General features: G+C 44.6%; 1 protein-coding gene across 1 annotated transcript in view; it reads left to right on the forward strand.

Annotated features, from left to right (window-relative positions):
• Positions 1 to 19016, forward strand: part of PTN (pleiotrophin) — a 98272-nt gene that overhangs the window by 67978 nt on the left and 11278 nt on the right. The window contains exons 2-4 of the mRNA XM_037049130.1: positions 7770 to 7885; positions 8986 to 9159; positions 11655 to 11816. Of these exons, the coding sequence (XP_036905025.1) occupies positions 7771 to 7885; positions 8986 to 9159; positions 11655 to 11816 (451 nt within the window). The 5' untranslated portion in view covers position 7770. The remainder of the gene's footprint in view (positions 1 to 7769; positions 7886 to 8985; positions 9160 to 11654; positions 11817 to 19016) is intronic.

Consider the following 19016-nt stretch of genomic DNA (forward strand, 5'->3'; position numbering starts at 1 on the left):
CAAAAAAGAATCAAAAGAAGAATCAATTAAAATAAGAATCATATTTTAATATGAGATCCTGAAGAAGGGAGCCAAGGAGAGGTACTAGAACTAATACTAAAAACTATTATTCATCAAGAATAAGATATGGTGTAAAGCTACATATTAAAGGAGCACTTGTTATCTGAGATATCAACCTCAAAAGAACAACACCAAGTCAGATGTCAGAAAAATGATTGCACCTTAAAAAAAAATCCGTTGAGCCCTGGCTGGTGTAGCTCAGTGGATTGAGCGCAGACCTGTGAACCAAAGGGTCGAGGTTCAATTCCCAGTCAGGGCACATGCCTGGGTTGCAGGCCAGGTCCCCACTGGGGGCCATGTGAGAGGCAATCACACATTGATGTTTCTCTCCTTCTCTTTCTCCTTCCCTTCCCCTCTTTCTAAAAAAAAATTTACAAAAGAAATAAAATATTTTTTTAAAAACCAGTAAAGTACCAATTAAAAAAATCCTTTCAGTGTCTCAGCAAAAATAATACATAATAAGGAAAAGATCATTATTTTTAGGCTTCTCAGCAATAGTAACACTTCATAGTGAAAGCACATGGAGGAACGATAAGTATTTTGGGGTAGAATTTAAACAAAGAAGCTGTAAGACCAAGACATCACAATCAGCAAAACCGACCTTCATGGACACCGGATCTGGCTAGATGATCTGTTAGCATGCAACAACTTCGGGAATTTTCTCAAAATTCAACTAGAGAATCCTTCCAGACCAACCAAATGTGTAGAGAGACGTCAGCGTAGGGCTGGTGGTCAGCACGGAGCACACCGCTGCTTTGTTCACGGAACCTGATGGGGATTAGGAAGGAGGTGGCGGAGCGAGCAATGGCTGACATGTTCCGTGACATAGAAACGGAGCAATCTGAAAGTGGGAGCTAAAGGAGATAGCGCAATAAATAAAGATCATTGTAGCTGCTTCCAGGATTCGCAGTTGGAGGTGTTAGTAGTCACACTTCTTCTAAGACGACTGTTTATGTAATGTGGGAGAAACCAAAGGGTGAATTTTTCTGGTACTTAATTTTATCATGCTCTCTTGTCCTTTCAGAAGAGGGGGAGGCCTGCAACGGAAGACCAGCTCAGCAATGCTGAGCATCGTCAGGGCCCAGCTTTGGGGCTGGGAATAGTATTTATCATGAAAACAAACACAGCTTTTTGAAAGAACGATTGGTGTCAGGTCCGGGACAGGAAATGTGCAGAAAGCCCTGGAACATTCTCACAAACCAGAGAGCGAGGACATTATGGACGATTACAAGGGTCCGGTGGGAGGAATTCAGGAGCCAACTTAATGAGGCTTATCCTGGTCAAAGATGGGACAACTGGAGCTTCAATAAAGATAAAAAATGTGATGGCTCAAAATCCATCAGATATGAATAAATTCACAAATTCATAGTCATATGAATAAAAGTGGCCAAATTCTAATAACAGCAAACAAATTGATGATCTTGAAAAATTAGGTAATTAAAAGGACTAAAAATTGACCCTAAATTTCTTTCTGAACTGTAAGCAGAATAACAAAATCATAGGTGAGGGGAAATAGATCTTTATGCAATTGTCTCAACTAATAAACGAAAAGGAAAGAATAGGATTAAAAGGTCTTAATCAGCTCAGGCTGCTGTAACAAAAAGCTCCCTAGACTGGGTGGCTTATAAACAACCGACATTTATTTCTCATACTTCTAGAGGCTGGAAGTCCAAGATCAGAGAACCGGGACCCTTGAGATCTAGTGAGAACCCTTTTACTGGGTTCCAGACTGTCAACTTCCCACTGTGATCTCAAGTGGCGGAGAGAAAGCAAGCTCTCTTGGGACTTCTATAAGGGCACCCATCCATCCTGGAAAGCTCCACCCTCATGACTTCATTCGATCTTAGTCATCCATCTCCCAAAGGCTCTTCCTCCTAACGCTATAATACCATCACGTGGACAGGGGGAGGGCTTCGGCATATGAATGGGGGGGGGGTGACTCACACACATTCAGTGCATAATATCCCACCAATAATCAATGAATACATCGGTTAACATCACAAAAGAGCAACAACCGAGTATCAGGGAGCTCCTGGTGAAACAGCCACTCAATGCCACTGAAGTCTTGCCAAAGGAAAAGCGCCCGAGTCTGAATAAACCTCTGTATCTGGTTGCCATTGTGCAGCTGAACAGAGGAGTTGAATTCACCATGAACTTGCGACCGTCAAAAATCCAGAACGCGGGATGCTACTGATGAAATGGCCTGGTTTTTGTAAAAACATAGAGGCAAGAAAAAGAAAGGGATGGAGGACACGTGTATAATAAAAGCCATTTAAAAGACATCCATTTTTCTGTCGGACATGTCTAGGGAGGCGCACTTGAGTAAGACCCTCAAGAAATGCAAAGAAGTAATTACTGTATGAGTTACCTGTAGAGGGACAGAACCATAATTGGGATGGGAAATAGATAAAGTCTTCAGATGTGACTGGAAAAATAATATATCGTATAATAATCCACTAAGCTATTGAATTGTCTTTGTGGTTTCCTGTGCCTTGTGGTTTATTTTACAGTAAAAATGTTCACAATTACTATTTCACAAGAATCCAGGCAAGGAGATCACAAGATATCTGAAAAGGATTGCACATCGTTCACTGACCACTAGTGTGTATGACTGCCTGAGATTCTGGGTGTTGCTTCCAGCTCAGCTTCGTGCATTTCACACCCACAGAGACAAAAGGCTCAGACATCATTTAGGCAGGAATCTTAATTCCTCTGGTGGATGTCAAGTTTTGGTGTGTTTCTTTTTTCTACTACCTAAATTTTACTGAGCAGCAGCTATGTGCTGGGACACCACCCTGGATATTGGGAATAGAAAGAGGGAGGTGGAATGGAGTTGTTTTTCCACACAAAGGGGTAGAATAGAGATACAAAGTAAGATTTTTCTTTGTCATGTCATACAAGTTAAATTGCATAGACATGTTTGCTAATTCTCAACATAGAACCTCTTGACTTTAGTGAACTCCAAAGAAATACTGGGGTTGAAGGACCTTGAGTTTATTCTAGCCTTCCAGGAAGTGAAAGGCCAGAATGCATTTGTGCCCCGATAAGACTAGATAGTCTTCAGCGGACATTAAAATCTCTCTCTCTCTCTCTCTCTCTCTCTCTCTCTCGCTCACTTGCTCTCTTGCTGTTTCTCACTCTGGCTCTCTTTCTCTTTCTCATTTTTGTCTTTTGCTTTTGGATAATATTAGAAGGCTCAAAGTTGGACAGTGCTGCTTATTTCTTACTTAAAAAGTACTTCCTTACAGTAATAAGAGTTTGAGGATGAATTAAATTTATTCAGCAACTAATAATGTACCTCTTAAGGTTCTGGTTAGCTCTATGTTTCCTTACATTTTCATGGCAGCCTTGTCAAGCAGTTGCTATAACCATGCCCACTTTGCAGATGTCAAAACAGAGGTTCAAATGATGGTGATTTGCCCAAGAACATTCCAAAAATTAGATGGTGGAGCTGAAGTTTGAGCCAAAGCGTTTGCCTCCGCAATCCTGTGTTAGTCCTTCCAAATAGATCACCATGGGCTAGATTCCAACATCCTTGTCTTCTGTTTGCACCAGATGTCTGTAAAACTCCTGGATCCTATTAAAATGCTGAAGAAAAGGGGAACTCTCTTTTCCTTCTCATCAGCTCTTTCTTTAGAGAACACAGCAGGATTTTACAAATTAACACTTGTTCTCTGAATTGGTTTCTTTAACTTTATTTCCTTTTATCTTTGAGCTTCAGACTTACTAGTAATTGACAGTAATTTCCAGACAGCAGCAGCCGTCATCAATGATAGTCTTCAACTTAACAATTAAATTCTATGAAATTAAGTCTTCCAGGGCAAATGCAACAAGAGATGGCAGGAACAGGGACTGAAAATAAGTAAGTGATTGAAAAGAACTGAGCCAATTGAGTAAGCATTTTTCTTCCACTGTTTTACTTCCCTCAGTATGAAAAATAAGTCATAATCCTGACCACATTTTTTTAAAGGTAGTTCTTTTTTTTTAAGATTTTATTTATTTATCTTTAGAGGGGAAGGGAAAGAGAGAAGGAGAGAAGTATCAATGCATGGTTGCCTCTCGTGAGTCCCCTGCTGGGAACTGGCCTGCAACCCAGGCATGTGCCCTGACTGGGAATCGAACCGCGATCCGCGATCGTGTGGTTCACAGGCCCCCTCTCAATCCACTGAGCTACACCAGCCAGGGCGACATTTTTAAGATTAGTGTCTTGCCTCTGCTCCGCTGGAGAGCAGGCAGGGTTAACAATGTAAAACCAGGTACGTAGGTGCTGAATACGGGGAGAGATTTTGCCTTTGCTTGATTCTAAGGACAGATAATCAACCATGCAAATACTGCCAGCAAGGGGACCCATTCTCCACACACGTACTAATTACTCAAGTATTTACTACAGCAGCAAGGCACGAGCATGTTAATTGGGTATTGTTTGGATACATTTGAATTTTTTGGATACTTTAATCATTGCTTTTGTAAACCCCTTTACTCTCCTCTTTCAAATAACCTTTATTCATTTTTTCTACCCAGAAAAATCTAAGCTATCAAAATATAGGCTTAAACAGAATGGTGATGAGACATGAGGAAGGTGGGGGGAGAAGAGGTTGAGAAGATGAAAGATACTCTCCCACCCAAACCAGCTATCTCGCAGCTTGTTTTACACAGGGGACCCCTGTGCGCATGGACTTGTGTGCATTTTTTTTCTTGGAACTTCTAAAGCTGAAATTCACCATTTACCCACTTCTTAATTTCTGAGTTGTTACAAATTAGTATCAAAAGCAGATAGAGTGAATTTGCATTCCACTGATTCTCCAACCCTCATCACAACTTGTATCCATCCTTCCTTCCTTCCTCCCTCCCTCCCTCCCTCCCTCCCTCCCTCCCTCCCTCCCTCCCTCCCCCCTTCCTTCCTTCCTTCCTTCCTTCCTTCCTTCCTTCCTTCCTTCCTTCCTTCCTCTGGGCTCACACTGCAATTATGATAATTCTTTAATAGACTACTCTGTGACTCAAAAATAATTTTATGGTTAGGAAATGTTGGCTTATGTGGGATTTTTTCCTTGAAATTAAGAGAATTTAACTTCTTATGAGAAAGATTTTTGAAAATAATTTTAAAATAAAAGCTTGGCAATGTAAAAGTAGAAATGCCGAGGTTAAAATTAGCCAGTAATAATAGCACCTACCCGTTAGTAACTGTGTGTGTGTGTGTGTGTGTGTGTGTGTGTGTGGTTTATGGAAGGAAGAGTTCTGCCATCTGGCTGCTGCTTCAGTGGGCTCCAAGGTGCCCTTGACCTCTCTTCCTGCCCGGTGTGTCACCAGATCTACAAGGATCACCCCTTGGTTGCCGGGAAGATCTCTCAAGGACTGTGTTGTTTCCGTGGGAATTTCTGAATTCTCACAATACTCTCATTCAGAATCTAAATACTTCAGGTATTCATAGATAAAATGTGAAACATTCTATCTTGGCAAGAAGAGCATTCAAATTTAAAAGTTCTGAATTTAAAAGTTAACTTACCCTTTAGGAAAATTTAAAGGGAAAGTTTCTGTCTCCAGAGTGGTTAGTCCCTGAGAGTAGGTTGTGGGACAGCCTTCAAGCAAAGCAGGAGAAGAGCCCATCTTTGATTCACGTTGCATCTAATAGTTGTAAACGATATTTGAACATGTGATAAAAAACTGTTAGTGGTATTAATGCACGAGGGGGCTCAATGCCGAGAACACTTGCCAACCAGTAAGTCTAGACCGGCCTCTGTCATCGGTGCCCAATGAAAGGCATGGGACAAGTGAGAGAAGAGGAGGTTTTCTCTGTGCCATCAACGAGGTAGAGTTCTAAACATTTTAGCATTAGGAGGAAGAACCGAGAATCCAATAATAGATTTCAGAAAGTAATGGAGATGGTGAATAGCTCATTAAGATGCGATATTCATTGAAGAGACTAAATGACCAAAATATTAATTTAATTGGTAAATGAAATAGGCTTCATTCATACAATGGAATCTAAAGTCATCAATTTAAAAAAAACATGGATAAAGGATAGCATTTCTTTTTTTTTTAATTTTTTATTTATTTATCTTTAAAGGGGAAGGAGAGAGGGAGAGAAACATCAATGTATGGTTGCCTTTTGTGCGTCCCCTGCTGGGAGTTGGCCTGCAGGGAACTGGACTACAACCCAGGCATGTGCCTTGACTGGGAATTGAACCTCGATCCTCTGGTTTGCAGGCCTGCGCTCAATCCACTGAGCTACNTCAATTTAAAAAAAACATGGATAAAGGATAGCATTTCTTTTTTTTTATTTTTTATTTATTTATCTTTAAAGGGGAAGGAGGGAGGGAGAGAAACATCAATGTATGGTTGCCTTTTGTGCGTCCCCTGCTGGGAGTTGGCCTGCAGGGAACTGGACTACAACCCAGGCATGTGCCTTGACTGGGAATTGAACCTCGATCCTCTGGTTTGCAGGCCTGCGCTCAATCCACTGAGCTACACCAGCCAGGGCAAGGATAACATTTCTGATGTCGCAGAGAGGAAGACAGGTTCACTGACAAGGATAACGTTTCATAGATATTTTTGAATGAGAAAAACAAATTGCAAAACAGAATGATCTCAATCATATATATGTGTGTGTATCTATCTATCTATTTACATAGATAGATAGACATATACACACACACATATAAGAGGTTTTATTGTTCACACTCAAGAGAATGTACAGTCATCTAAACTACTCTGTGACTGCTTCTGGAAAGAAAACCCCAGAGCTAATGACCACGAGTCATCCCTGTCGTTTTAATATAAAACACCAAGAACGCACCAGAGGGAGATAAGTAAGTGCCCGGTGAGTTGCTGCAGCCGTGGGCGTGGTGGCGTCCTTGGGAAGTGGGTGGTCCTGGGCTTGGACAGAGGCTTCTCCATTTGCTGTGGTAGGATGACCGTGTGGACACTCGGCTGTCACCAGTGACTTTAAATCCTAAAGGAGTTTTCCCAACGTCACTCTGGGGTTTCGATTCATATCAGATATGGAGAATTTCAAATTGTGAGTGAGTGTGAATGCGTTATTATCCTGCAAATTGAGAGGATTTTCAGCACATGTGAGTTTGATACGTGTATTACGGTGTGTTCTCCCCCTTTCTGTTTTGTGCTTCACTCTTTGGGGAACCAATGAACAATGAACAGTGTTGATAAGATAATTATGATCATGGGAAATGATTAAAAAATCAGAGGTATTGGTCGACACTGATGCATCTAAAGATACCAGCAACATATCTCTGTGCATGGATAATCCACTCATGGTGTCTGTTCAGATTAACCACTGGACAGCATCACTGTGACAGTTTCTAGGAACTGTCAAGAGTTATGAAGATGACTGTGGTTACTGACATTACCAAGTGTCACTCTCAGCAAGACTCACTGCAGGCGTCCGCTCAAACGCATGCCACCAAATTCCCTTTGCTTCTGTCGGTCTTGACCCATACTTAGCAAATGCTTGTGTGTGAAGTCTCGCGTGAACAACTGTTGGATTTTGTCAGTGATGATATGTCTTAGGGCAAAAGAGCACTTACTTCAGTGGCTGTTGGAGAGAAAAGAGAGAATGGCACACAACTGATAGAAGTCTTCTAAAATTGAATATCCCAGAAATGGACGGTGGAGCCCTTCATCACGGAGTTCCCGGGCCTCCCCCTCGCTGACTCAGGTTGACACCGCCTTCTTCTGTTTCTGTCTATTCCTAGAATGCAGCCCCAACAGTACCTGCAGCAGCGTCGAAAGTTTGCAGCTGCCTTCTTGGCATTCATCTTCATTTTGGCAGCTGTGGGCACCGCCGAGGCAGGGAAGAAAGAGAAACCAGGTAAGCAGTAGGGTTACGGAGGCAAGACGCTCCGTTCATTCGTGTCCGTCTAATGCAACTAAATTGTTGTCCTTCATCTCTTCCTCCCTCCCTCTCTCCATCTCTCCCCTTATCCCTTTTCCATCCCTTTCTTCCTTCCTTCCTCCCTTCCCTCCCTCCCTCCCTTATTTTGTGTTTTGAGGAACCTAAGTAACATCTCTTCTCATTTCTCCCCGACTCTAAGCCCTGAAACACAAATGATGGTTACTAACATAATGGTTATATTAGCAGCCACTATGTATGATTGACCAGGAGTCAGGTGTTTTACTACCTTGCCTCTCTCTTCAAAAAGAGTCCTTCAGGAATTTTTTTTTTAATTTTATTTATTTATTTATCTTTAGAGGGGAAGGAGAGAGGGAGAGAAACATCAATGTATGGTTGCCTTTTGCATATCCCCTGCTGGGAGTTGGCCTGCAGGGAACTGGCCTGCAACCCAGGCATGTGCCCTGACTGGGAATCGAACCACGATCCTCTGGTTCGCAGGCCTGTGCTCAATCCACTGAGCTACGCCAGCCAGGGCTAGGAATTTTTTGTTTTATCCTCTATTAATAGAAAAGGGAAACAAAGCTCGCAGAGGAGGAAGCACCCATTCTGTGTCACTCCCAATCACAGGTTTGTCCGTGGAGCTGGGACTCCGTCTCCACCACGTTTATATTATGCCCTTCTCTCTGCAAGATGGGGAAGGAACACCGGCTTGCACTGAAAAAGCTAGTGTGACAGCTGTCCTTTCTAATGGAATGCTTTCTCATCTCTTTAGGTTTAACTGGTTTCGACCATCTTCTCTTCTATGGACATGTGTGCTTCTGAGATGTCAGTAAATCTCTTAGTTCAGTCCCTGGCACGTAGTAAGAGTCAAATTAATATTAATTCTGGCTCCTTCCTCAGTTTTTCTCCTCTCTTCTCATTCCACCAACACCTTCCGGGTTTCTTTTATCTGCTAGACACTGAAGACCTGTGGGTAAAAAGCCCAGACCCCGTAATGAAGGCGCTCAGGAGTGAACACAGTTATACCTAGGAGTTAAGGAGCTTTCTGCATGTTGATTATTTGTCCTTCCTTCCAGAGAAAAAAGTGAAGAAGTCGGACTGTGGTGAATGGCAGTGGAGCGTGTGTGTGCCCACCAGCGGAGATTGCGGGCTGGGCACCCGCGAGGGCACCCGCACCGGAGCCGAGTGCAAACAAACCATGAAGACCCAGAGATGTAAGATCCCCTGCAACTGGAAAAAGCAGTTCGGAGGTGAGGCCCACCCTGGGGTCCCGTTGGTGTAATCTTCCATGCCCGCATAATGCTTGTATTCTTTCACCAAATAACCTTTTTGAGGCTGACTACCATCTATTTTAAGTAAGCTTATTCAGACACAATATAACAAGACAGTTTGCCTACCCCGACGGTTTGTCAACTTCACTAACATTTTGGACAAGATAGTTTTCTTTGTGGGTCTTGGGGGCAGGCTGTTCTGTGTGTTAAAAGATATTCGGTATCATCTCTGGCTTCTACCCACTAGTTTCCACCAGCACTGCCTGCCCCTGCAAACTGTGGCAACTAAAATATCTCCAGATATTACCTGATGTCCCCTGTGGGGTCAACATAGTCCCTTACCGAGAATTCCTGCCTTACCAATGGGGACAAAAAATAGACTCTTGATTTGCTTCTAATGGTGTTCACTGATCTGCCTTCTCTTTCCTTTCTTTTCTTCTTCTAAGTTCCTTTCATCTTTTTTTTCCCCTTTTCTTTTGTATTCTCCCCACTGCCGTGATCTCTTTCAGGCCCTCCCTCCCTTTTGACCCCTCCCCACCCTCCAACACTGGTTTGTAAATGATCAAACCCGGAAGGGCTGATGGTAGATTTTTGTAGTCAGTTTTTGTAGATTTTTCTCCCACTGACGATGGCCCGCCTCACTGGCCTCATCTACCTATTTGAGAAGGAATTTTTCAACACTTCTCACTTTAAACCCACTCTTGCACACCCAAATTACCTGTTTTTTAATATTCTTGAATTTGTGTCTTTCTTAGTCATGGTAGGACACCATGCCCCAAATATCCTCACTGTTCTACAGAAATGTACTCTGGGTGATAGGCGAGTGAAGAAGGACAATGAATCTCTACATTATAATTGCCTCATTTTCTATCATCTTAGGGGTACTTTTTATGAGTGGAAGTAAGTTCTATAAAAGCTGGAGGAAATTTAGGTACATTGGGTCTTCAAGTGTGTATGGTTCCCATAAAGCCCACTTACAAAAAATTTTAAAAAGTGTATGGGAAAGGACTTGTATCTCTAATATATCAAGAACTCTCCAAAGTAACAATCTAATTATAAACTGGGCAAAAGACGTAAATAAGCCTTATACCAAAGAGGACAGAAAGGTGGCAAACACCTGAGAAGGTGTTCAGCCGCTTTTCCGAGTGGGGAGATGAAAATGAAAACTAATGAGCTATCCCTGTCCAGTGTACACCTATCAGGGTGACTGAAATTAAGAAATAAAAACACCGAGTAGTAGAGAGGATGTGGAAAAACCAGATCACTCATATGTTGCTGAAGGGAAGGTAAAATGATACAGGCATATTGCAAAAGGATATGGCAGGGTTTTTTTTACAAAACTAAACCCTGTGAGCCCTGGCTGGTGTAGCTCAGTGGATTGAGCGCGGGCCTGCGAACCCAAGGATCACAGTTCGATTCCCAGTCAGGGCACATGCCTGGGTTTCAGACCAGTTCCCAGCAGGGGACGCACGAGAGGCAACCATGCATTGATATTTCTCTCCCTCTCTCCTTCCCTTCCCCTCGAAAGATAAATAAATAAAACCTTAAAAAAACACACAAAAAAACGAAACCCTGCGATACAGTGGTTTCACTCTTGGACATGGGTCCTGGAGAAATGATAACCTATGTTTCCACCAATATCTGCACGTGAATGTATACGGCAGCTTCATTTGTAACAGTTAAAAGGTGGAACCCACCCGGGTGTCCTTCAGCTGGTGATGGTCAGACAGATTCACTCCGTGGCACATGCACGGGGTGAGGCAGAAGTAAGTTGATAGATGTGAGTGTGTGAGACACAGAATTTATTCATAGATTATTATTTGTCAGTTACCGTAGTATTTTCCATACTGACAACTGTAAACCCACGTTAGCCCCCACCCTGCATACCGTGGGATACTGCTCAGCAAGGAAAAGGGACACGCAGCTTGCGTGGACCTCCAGGAAATCACGCTGAGTGCAAAAGCCAATCTCTAAAGGCCACAAGGTGTTTGATTCCCTTTGCGTAGATAGATGACAAACTTGAGATGAAAAAGGTATAGCGGTGGAGCACAGGATAGTGGTTGCCGGGGCGGAAGTTAGGTGGGCTCCGAGTGTAGAAGGAAAGCCTGAAGGACCCTTGCATTGGAACAATTTTGTGTGTAAATGGTGGTGGTGGTCGTCCCTTTTGTCTGCCCTTGTGATCGAGTGGCACAGGACTCAATCCCTCTCCCCCACATGCCCATGTGAACACACGTAAAACTGGTGAAACCTGAATAGGTTCCATGCAATGTAGCCCCATCGATTTCCTGGCTTACTGTTGGGCCGTAGCCACGGAAGAGATCACAGTTGAGGGTACATGGGATCGCTCTTATGTCTTACAACCGCGTGCAAATCTACAGTGACCTCCCTACAAAGCGTCACAAGGGCGTCTTTATTTTCACGGCACTGTAAAAGGATCTCCCAAAGATTTCTGTTTGGCCCTCCCCTGCCTGCAGCGGAGTGCAAATACCAGTTCCAGGCTTGGGGGGAGTGCGACCTGAACACGGCCTTGAAGACCAGAACCGGAAGTCTGAAGCGAGCCCTGCACAACGCGGACTGCCAGAAGACGGTCACCATCTCCAAGCCCTGTGGCAAAGTGACCAAGCCCAAGCCCCAAGGTAGGTTCCTGTTCTGGGACCGCAGTTGTAATAGGGATGGATGGACGCAGGGACTCGGGCAAGATCTGCAGAGGTGGAAGTACGAGTGTGCCAGAAGAAAATCTTAAGTGACCTCCCTTAAGAAAGAAATTGAAGGCCTGGCTGGTGTAGCTCAGTGGATTGAGTGTAGACCTGTGAACCAAAAGGTCGCCAGTTCAATTCCCAGTCAGGGCACATGCCTGGGTTGCAGACCAGGTCCCCAGTGGGGGCCATGTGAGAGGCAACCACGCATTAATGTTTTTCTCTCCCTCTCTTTCTCCCTCCCTTCCCCTCTCTAAAAAATAAATAAATAAAATTTTTTTTTTTTTAAAGAAAGAAATTGAAAAAGCCCCATAAAGTTAGCTTTTCAGTAGGTAGCTGAAGTCCTCTGCACAGGTGGTGGGTCTGGAATAGTCTCCTAGCACAAAGTAACAGTTCAGCGAAACAGGCCAGGGAAGGCAGTTGTATGCTGACTACGTACTCCAAGCCCTAAGCTGGGACTGCATTCTGACAAGTGTGAACAAAGTTACAAAAGTTATGAGGCAGAAAATTTAAAATCAAGCCTTTCCTAGATGATCTAACCTAGTTTCCAATGGCATCAGTTAAATTATTTTACATTTTCCTTTTTCAATGCACACCTTGGTAAGTTCTGTATTTCTTATACTTCTCTCAGAGCCTTTATTTTCCTGCTTGGTTTGATTAGCTCACCACTTGCATTTATAATAGCATTTTTAAATTGTGTAGAGCTGTCTTTCTGTTCATTCCCAGAAAGTCAGACCCTGTTCTCATACTGAAAGTAAACCAAAACGAAGACCATGCCCATGGTTTCCTGCAAATAGACTCCCAGCTAGGTAAAGACACATTCTTTTAACTCGTGGGTATTATGGGGTCCGTTGTGTTCGCCTCCCAAGTGTAAATATTGAAGTCTTAACCACCGGAACCTCAGAATGTGACTGCACGTGGAGACACGGCCTTTACAGAGACAAAAGTGAAATGAGGTCGTGTGGGTGCCCCTGAGACGATCTGACTGGCCCGTGAAAGGAGATTAGGACACAGACAAACACAGAGGTCAGACCATGTGAAGACACAGGGAGAAGCCCTGTGACTTCATCCCCAAGCCCAGGAGAGAGGCCTCAGAAGAAGGCAACCCTCTCGACACCTTGATCTTGGACTTCTAGTTTCCAGAACTGTGAGAAAATGAGTATCGGTTGTTCTAGCTGACCACCCTGTGGTGTATGGCGGCCCCACCAAACGAATCCAGTGGGCCTCAGTGATCTCTAAATTAAAATATCTCCTTGGCCTTTGCTCAGATTTGAGCTCTAAAATGAACATGACATTTCATTCTGGCCAGGTTAATTATAAGGAAAAACCCAGAAAAATGAGCATGAAGCTCATAGTAGTGAAAATAGGAAAAAGAAAGGTTTCTGAGACCAGAAACCAGAGAGGATTGGCTGGCGTGCTACTGGTGGTCCGAAAGACTGCATTTCACGGCCCAGCTCTTCATTCTCCGCTGGAGTTGTCCATGGAAATGGTCACCTCCACCTTCAGACTGCCAGGTGCAGGCGGTACTGCAGGGACAGAGGGACAGAGGCCACTGCCCTCCCCAGGTCCTGGGAACCTCGGCTGGGTGTAGTGTGCATTGGGAAGGTATGACGTGGGACTGGGTGGGTACGCTGTGTGCATGCACCAACTTTACAAATGTCACCTGTCCAGAGACAACTACACAGATATAACGAAAATGAGTGGCCACATCTATTCAGTGAGACTTTTCCAAACTGGAAGAACTTGGAGATACAATTGGCAAATTATTTTTAACCAAAATACTCAGCATAAATATAGAATGAAAAAGAAAAGGGATTAGAGATATCTCTACAGCGAACCTCAGCCTGGTTGGCGCGGTGGGGGTTTTCTCTGGGAACCTATAAAAATGCCTCTGCCCAGGTGTAACCCAGGCCAACTAAGTCATCAACAGAAGCTTTGACAACGGACATGGTTTTTGGAAGATTTCAGTATCAGCCAAAATTGAGAGTTACTACTGTAGTATGACATCCACAGAGAGCCCCCCTCCCACATGTGTACACACACACACACGCGTGCGCGTGCACGCGCTGTCTGGGTCTCTCCTGTGGGCGAGGGACGCAGCCACGTAATGGGTTGGGAGAAAAAATGAGAGCGTGATTATGTGCGGGATGGTGGGGGAGCTGGGCGACTTTGGGAAATGTTGAAAAGTCTGGAATAAAGAGAGCTCAGCCGGGACATGACTAAGAAAGACCCCTCAGGGTATTTGGTAACTACATGCAGTGAGGGTCCCTTTTCAAATGGACTGGGGGATGGTTCCCTTTTTAACATTTTCCCACAGGGCATGAAGGTTAGCAGTTTGGTTCAGGCTTCCACCCTAAGAAGGGTGGTAAAGGTATTTCAAGCGGGTAGACGTTCTGTAAGTGTTTATACATTGAAAATCAAGGTATAGAATTCACTGATAATGGCAGTCCCGGGAGTGAATTCTGTATTTCATGACCAGTTACGAAGTTTGTTGATCATTCAAACGCAGCCTTCCCTTTCTGCATAATGTACCTTTGAAAAAACTAAGTGCATGGTTTGGGCTCCATGCACTCTGAACAAAGCAAGCTCTTACCATAGGAGCTGGGCCAGGGAGATGTGTCGAATGGATTTTCTTAATGAGACCCCCCGTACTCTTTCCATGGCATGTGCTTCCGGGTTTCAGTGAGATCGAATTAGTGGCCTACGCAGGTTGTGTATATTTCTGTACTGTTTTTCTTAAAGAACCGCGAATGGATGTTGCAACTTTCCCTTTGTGAGTCTCGAACATTAAGGTAATTTTTTTCTGATCAGTGGAAAAGCATGGAATGATAAAATAGAACCCACATTATTAGTGTTATTCTGTTTTCAGTCTCATGTCTTGGTCTGGGTGTTGGACGTACATGATTTCTTGAAGTCCTGTATATTCTTATGCACGTGGATACACTTTCGAAGGCAGCTGAGGCACACTGGTTCATTTGCCCAGGGTTACTTCTCTAGTGGGTGGCAGAGAAGAGAAGATCTTACCCGCTGGAGAAGAGTGTAAGACCTCAGCTTCTCTCCCATTGGGATCAATGGGCATTGATGCCATTATGTGGAGAAAAAGTTGCCGAATGCTATCTTGTGTTGGAGACCCTTGGGAACTCCACTGTGGAGACGGTTAGGTCTGTCCTCTTTGGAGCCATCTGGAATGTTCTTTTAGAGTCTTTAGTGATAAATACACTGTGAACAAGTGGAGAATTTGGAAATGTGGGTCAGTTTGCGCATGATGGCTCTGTATACAATGTCCGAGCGGGTGTTTCTCAGTGGTCGCCTTGGAGGACGAGCTCCCCGTGCAAACGAAAGTTGGCCACGCCAGGTGGGGCTGCCAGGGTGGGGAGCTGGAGCCTATAGGCAGTCCTGTCTGTGGGAGCAGGGCAGCCCCATGGACCAGCCTTTCAGTGGTTTGCCACTGGAGTGCGGAGCCCGGGATTTTCCCAGGTGCCACAGGTGACATGGCCAAATGATCATGGTGGAACATTCTAGAATCTTGAGTTATTGCAGACATGGAAATTATTAGTTGTTACTTTTAAAATAAGATCCATCAATAAGGGGTATTGTGAAGCTCCTTTTGATACTAACAAAGCAACGTGATACGATGACAGTCTCTGAGTTTGCCTGGAGGAAAGGTATTCCCTTCATCCGGTCCAGTCAGTCAGAAACAGGGGCACATGGGTGGATGCCTGTGTTACAGGTGGTCCAGGGAAGAGTGTTAACCCTCCTGTGGTCCTGCCCGCCAGTTCATGCCCTGCTGTTACCAGGCCCTTGTTAAATTCCCCTGCTCACGATAACCCCAGTTCCTTTTATAGCTCCCCAGACCCTTCTGAAAGCGTTGCCATCTTGCTGCTCTCTTTTTTGGACGGCTGCCTGGCCCTCTCTTAGGTTTGACAGTCCGTCTTCCAAGATCAAAAGAACGGCACCTCTTTAAGTGCAAGACTCAGCTGTGTGCGGGACACGGCTTTTGGCAGCTGATTATTAAATGGACAAAGGGGTCAGGAAAGTGATATTCCCAGCATTCTCAATTCTCTCCCCACTAAATAGATTCTTTTGTTAGTTCTTTTAAAGATAAAAGAAGTTCCCCAACAGTTTTTTTTTCTATTTTCTGGGCTCTGACATCCCTCAGGAATGAGTATGGCCACACTCTGGGTGAGCTTTGCTGGGCTGGGGACTTCGGACTGTGTTGAGAGAGGTGAAGGGGCAGAATCCCACCGCACGCTGCCAGCCTGCGGTGGGCTCCCTCCCCCCGAGACTCTGGATCGGGAATGGAGTGAGCTTGATGGCGGCTGCCCTTGCACTTGACCAGAAAAAGACAGCTGGGATGCCTTGTGGGAGTTTCGTTCTTGATTGGAGGAAAGCACTTAGTTTACTTTTGAGGTTTTGATCTCTTGATGCTGCCTGTGAAAATCTTTGAACATCTGCATTTTATTTGATTTCATTGTTTTTAAGTCTTTAATCCATGTATCGTTAATCCTTACATATTGTGTGAGGGCGTGATCCAGCTTCTTTCTTTTGAGTGTCTGCCCAGTTTTCCCAGCACCATTTATTCAAGACACTCTCCTTAATTCATTGTGCATGTATTCTTGCCTTCTTTGTTGTATATGTGTGGATTTATTTCTGGGGTCTCTATTCTGTTTCATTGACCTACGTGAACATCTGTATTTCATTTCCCATCCATGCTACTATCCGGAAATGAGAAGATCGAATTCTGCTCTTTTCCCACTAGAATGATATTGTTGTCCTACAAACTGAAAGGTCACAGGTTCGATTCCTTGTCAGGGCGCAGGCCTGGGTTGCGGGCGAGGTCCCAGGTTGGGGATGTGTGGGAGGGAACCGATTGATGTTTCTCTCGCACATCAACCTTTCTCTCCCTCACTCTCTCCTGCCCTTACCCTTTCTCTAGAAAATAAATAAATACAATCTTAAAAAAAAGGCTTGAGTGAAACAGACGGTACATTAGGAGCTAGGGATATTCCTTTCCTCTCACTACTCCATTGTAGTGATACTGATGAGCAGAAAATAGTGACAAGTGTAAGTAAGTAATTAACATGATAACTACATGTTGGAGTGAGTGACCTTGAGAATTGAAGAGCCACGCGCTAGAGTGATTAAAGAGCGGCGGGAGAGGGGGGCTGGGGGAGAGTCACCAGGGAAAGCTTCTTCCAGAGGTAACGTTTGAACCTGCAGGAGGAAGTGGCCATACTGATGTTCTAAGGGAAACAAGGGAAAGTTCAGAGTCCCCGAGGCCACAGAGAGCGTGTGTTGTTCAAAGATTAGAAAAGAGATCCGTGTTGAAACTTGCAGGGGAGGGGGGTTTTCAGGGGACTAAATGGTAATGGAAAAAATACAAGCCCTCAGAAAAACTTCCCAGAGTTCGCTTCTCAAGCGTTAAGCTGCTGGGAGGGCCCACCCCTCGGATAAGACATTCTTTCATTCATTCCTTTGTAGCCAGTGCCTATCTGCTGCTCATACCCGTGAACATCTTGAGGTCAGGAGCCATATATCACCTTTGTAAGTTACCATATCTCATGGTCCCTTGTCCGTGAGGGGGACTCAATGAGTAGTACTGGCTTGAATGGATGAATGATGTGTCCAACTAAATTGTCCTGGTCTGGCTCTCTAGGACCACCATTCACTCATTGCACATGCAAGGTACAGAGAAATCACTGTCTGAGCTCAGCCTGCTCACCTGGAAGAAGACGGACTCATCTGGGTGCCTTACGCCCATAATCAGCTTTTAGCCCTAATTGCCAGGACAGATGTGAGAACTAGGAACTGTAAATATTTGTAGGGTTCACTTCACGCTGTGTCTGCTTTCGTGTCCCTTGGTAAGTTCCACGCTCAGAGGCTCATTATCTGGACACGCATAACAGCTATATAATAATTAGTCTTGAGGAAGGCTGCGTAATAGAACGATGCTCACACTAATTAGTTGCTGGGGTGAGGGAACTTTTTTGTTTATTGACCCCAGAAGCTTTTGTGCTGCTTCCTCTAACTTCTACCAGATTGAGAATTCCCGCTTCGTGTTTTAATTTGTAGCTGTTGTCATCGGCGTTTCCTGAGCACCGGAAATGCTGTTCCCGTTGATTATTTATGACGTGACTGACATTATACTAACCCCTTAGACCACGTTGTCTTGCTTAATCCCCACAGCAGCCTCAAGAAGGCTTGTTCATATTTTGCAAGTGACGGCACTAAGGTTGCGATTTGCCAGCCAGCGAGGACCCAGGCTTCAGCCTGAGGTCAGGACAGTCCATGTCCAGGCGTCTTCTCTATTAGACCAGTGATTCCAAAATGGAGTGCCTCCTACTCTTTGGGTATTCTGAAAAGAAATTAGTAAGTTTGGTTTTTGTATCAGTGATAATCCTGACATTAACATAAGCATGCTTGAGGGCATTTACAGTAACATCATGGCAGATAACTTTTGCCCCCCCCCCTTGCCTTTGCATAATAGTTTTATTGAAGCAAATGCTACCTATTAGTGCTGCTTTTGTCAAACTGGGTTCTTTTCAAGGGGCTGCTATTCTTGAGAGTAAGACGAAGCAGNATGGCAGATAACTTTTGGCCCCCCCCCCCTTGCCTTTGCATAATAGTTTTATTGAAGCAAATGCTACCTATTAGTGCTGCTTTTGTCAAACTGGGTTCTTTTCAAGGGGCTGCTATTCTTGAGAGTAAGACGAAGCAGTGGCCCCCCAGACAGGACCTGGCGCACTGGATGCCGGACGACTGCCTCCTCCCCACCGTGAGACCCAGAGCCACTCTGATGTTCCTCGGGCTCTGGGGCACTTCTGGTAACAGGCACTGTCAGGGGGGACACTCCACGCACTCCCAGTGACCCGAGCCAGCTTTGCACTGATGCAAGACCTCCGGGAACCTGCAGAGAAATCAAAGCAGGCGGGCTGTTGCTCAGCACACAGAGGCAGGGAAAAAAGTTCAAGACTTTCTTTCTTGAGACGTCAATACTATTTTTAGAAGAGCTTATCAGAAATCCAAAGAGCAGGAAGCCGATTAAAAAACATTCCTGGGGTCCTCCTGCACGTGGGGTGCACAGCCCAGAGCTACGGGTTGGAGGTGGACACCTTTCACAGCACTGGCTCTGGCGAGGCC

Source organism: Sturnira hondurensis, unplaced genomic scaffold, assembly GCF_014824575.4.
Source record: "Sturnira hondurensis isolate 20B ecotype Veracruz unplaced genomic scaffold, ASM1482457v3 Scaffold0006437, whole genome shotgun sequence".
Classification (NCBI taxonomy): Eukaryota; Metazoa; Chordata; class Mammalia; order Chiroptera; family Phyllostomidae; genus Sturnira; species Sturnira hondurensis.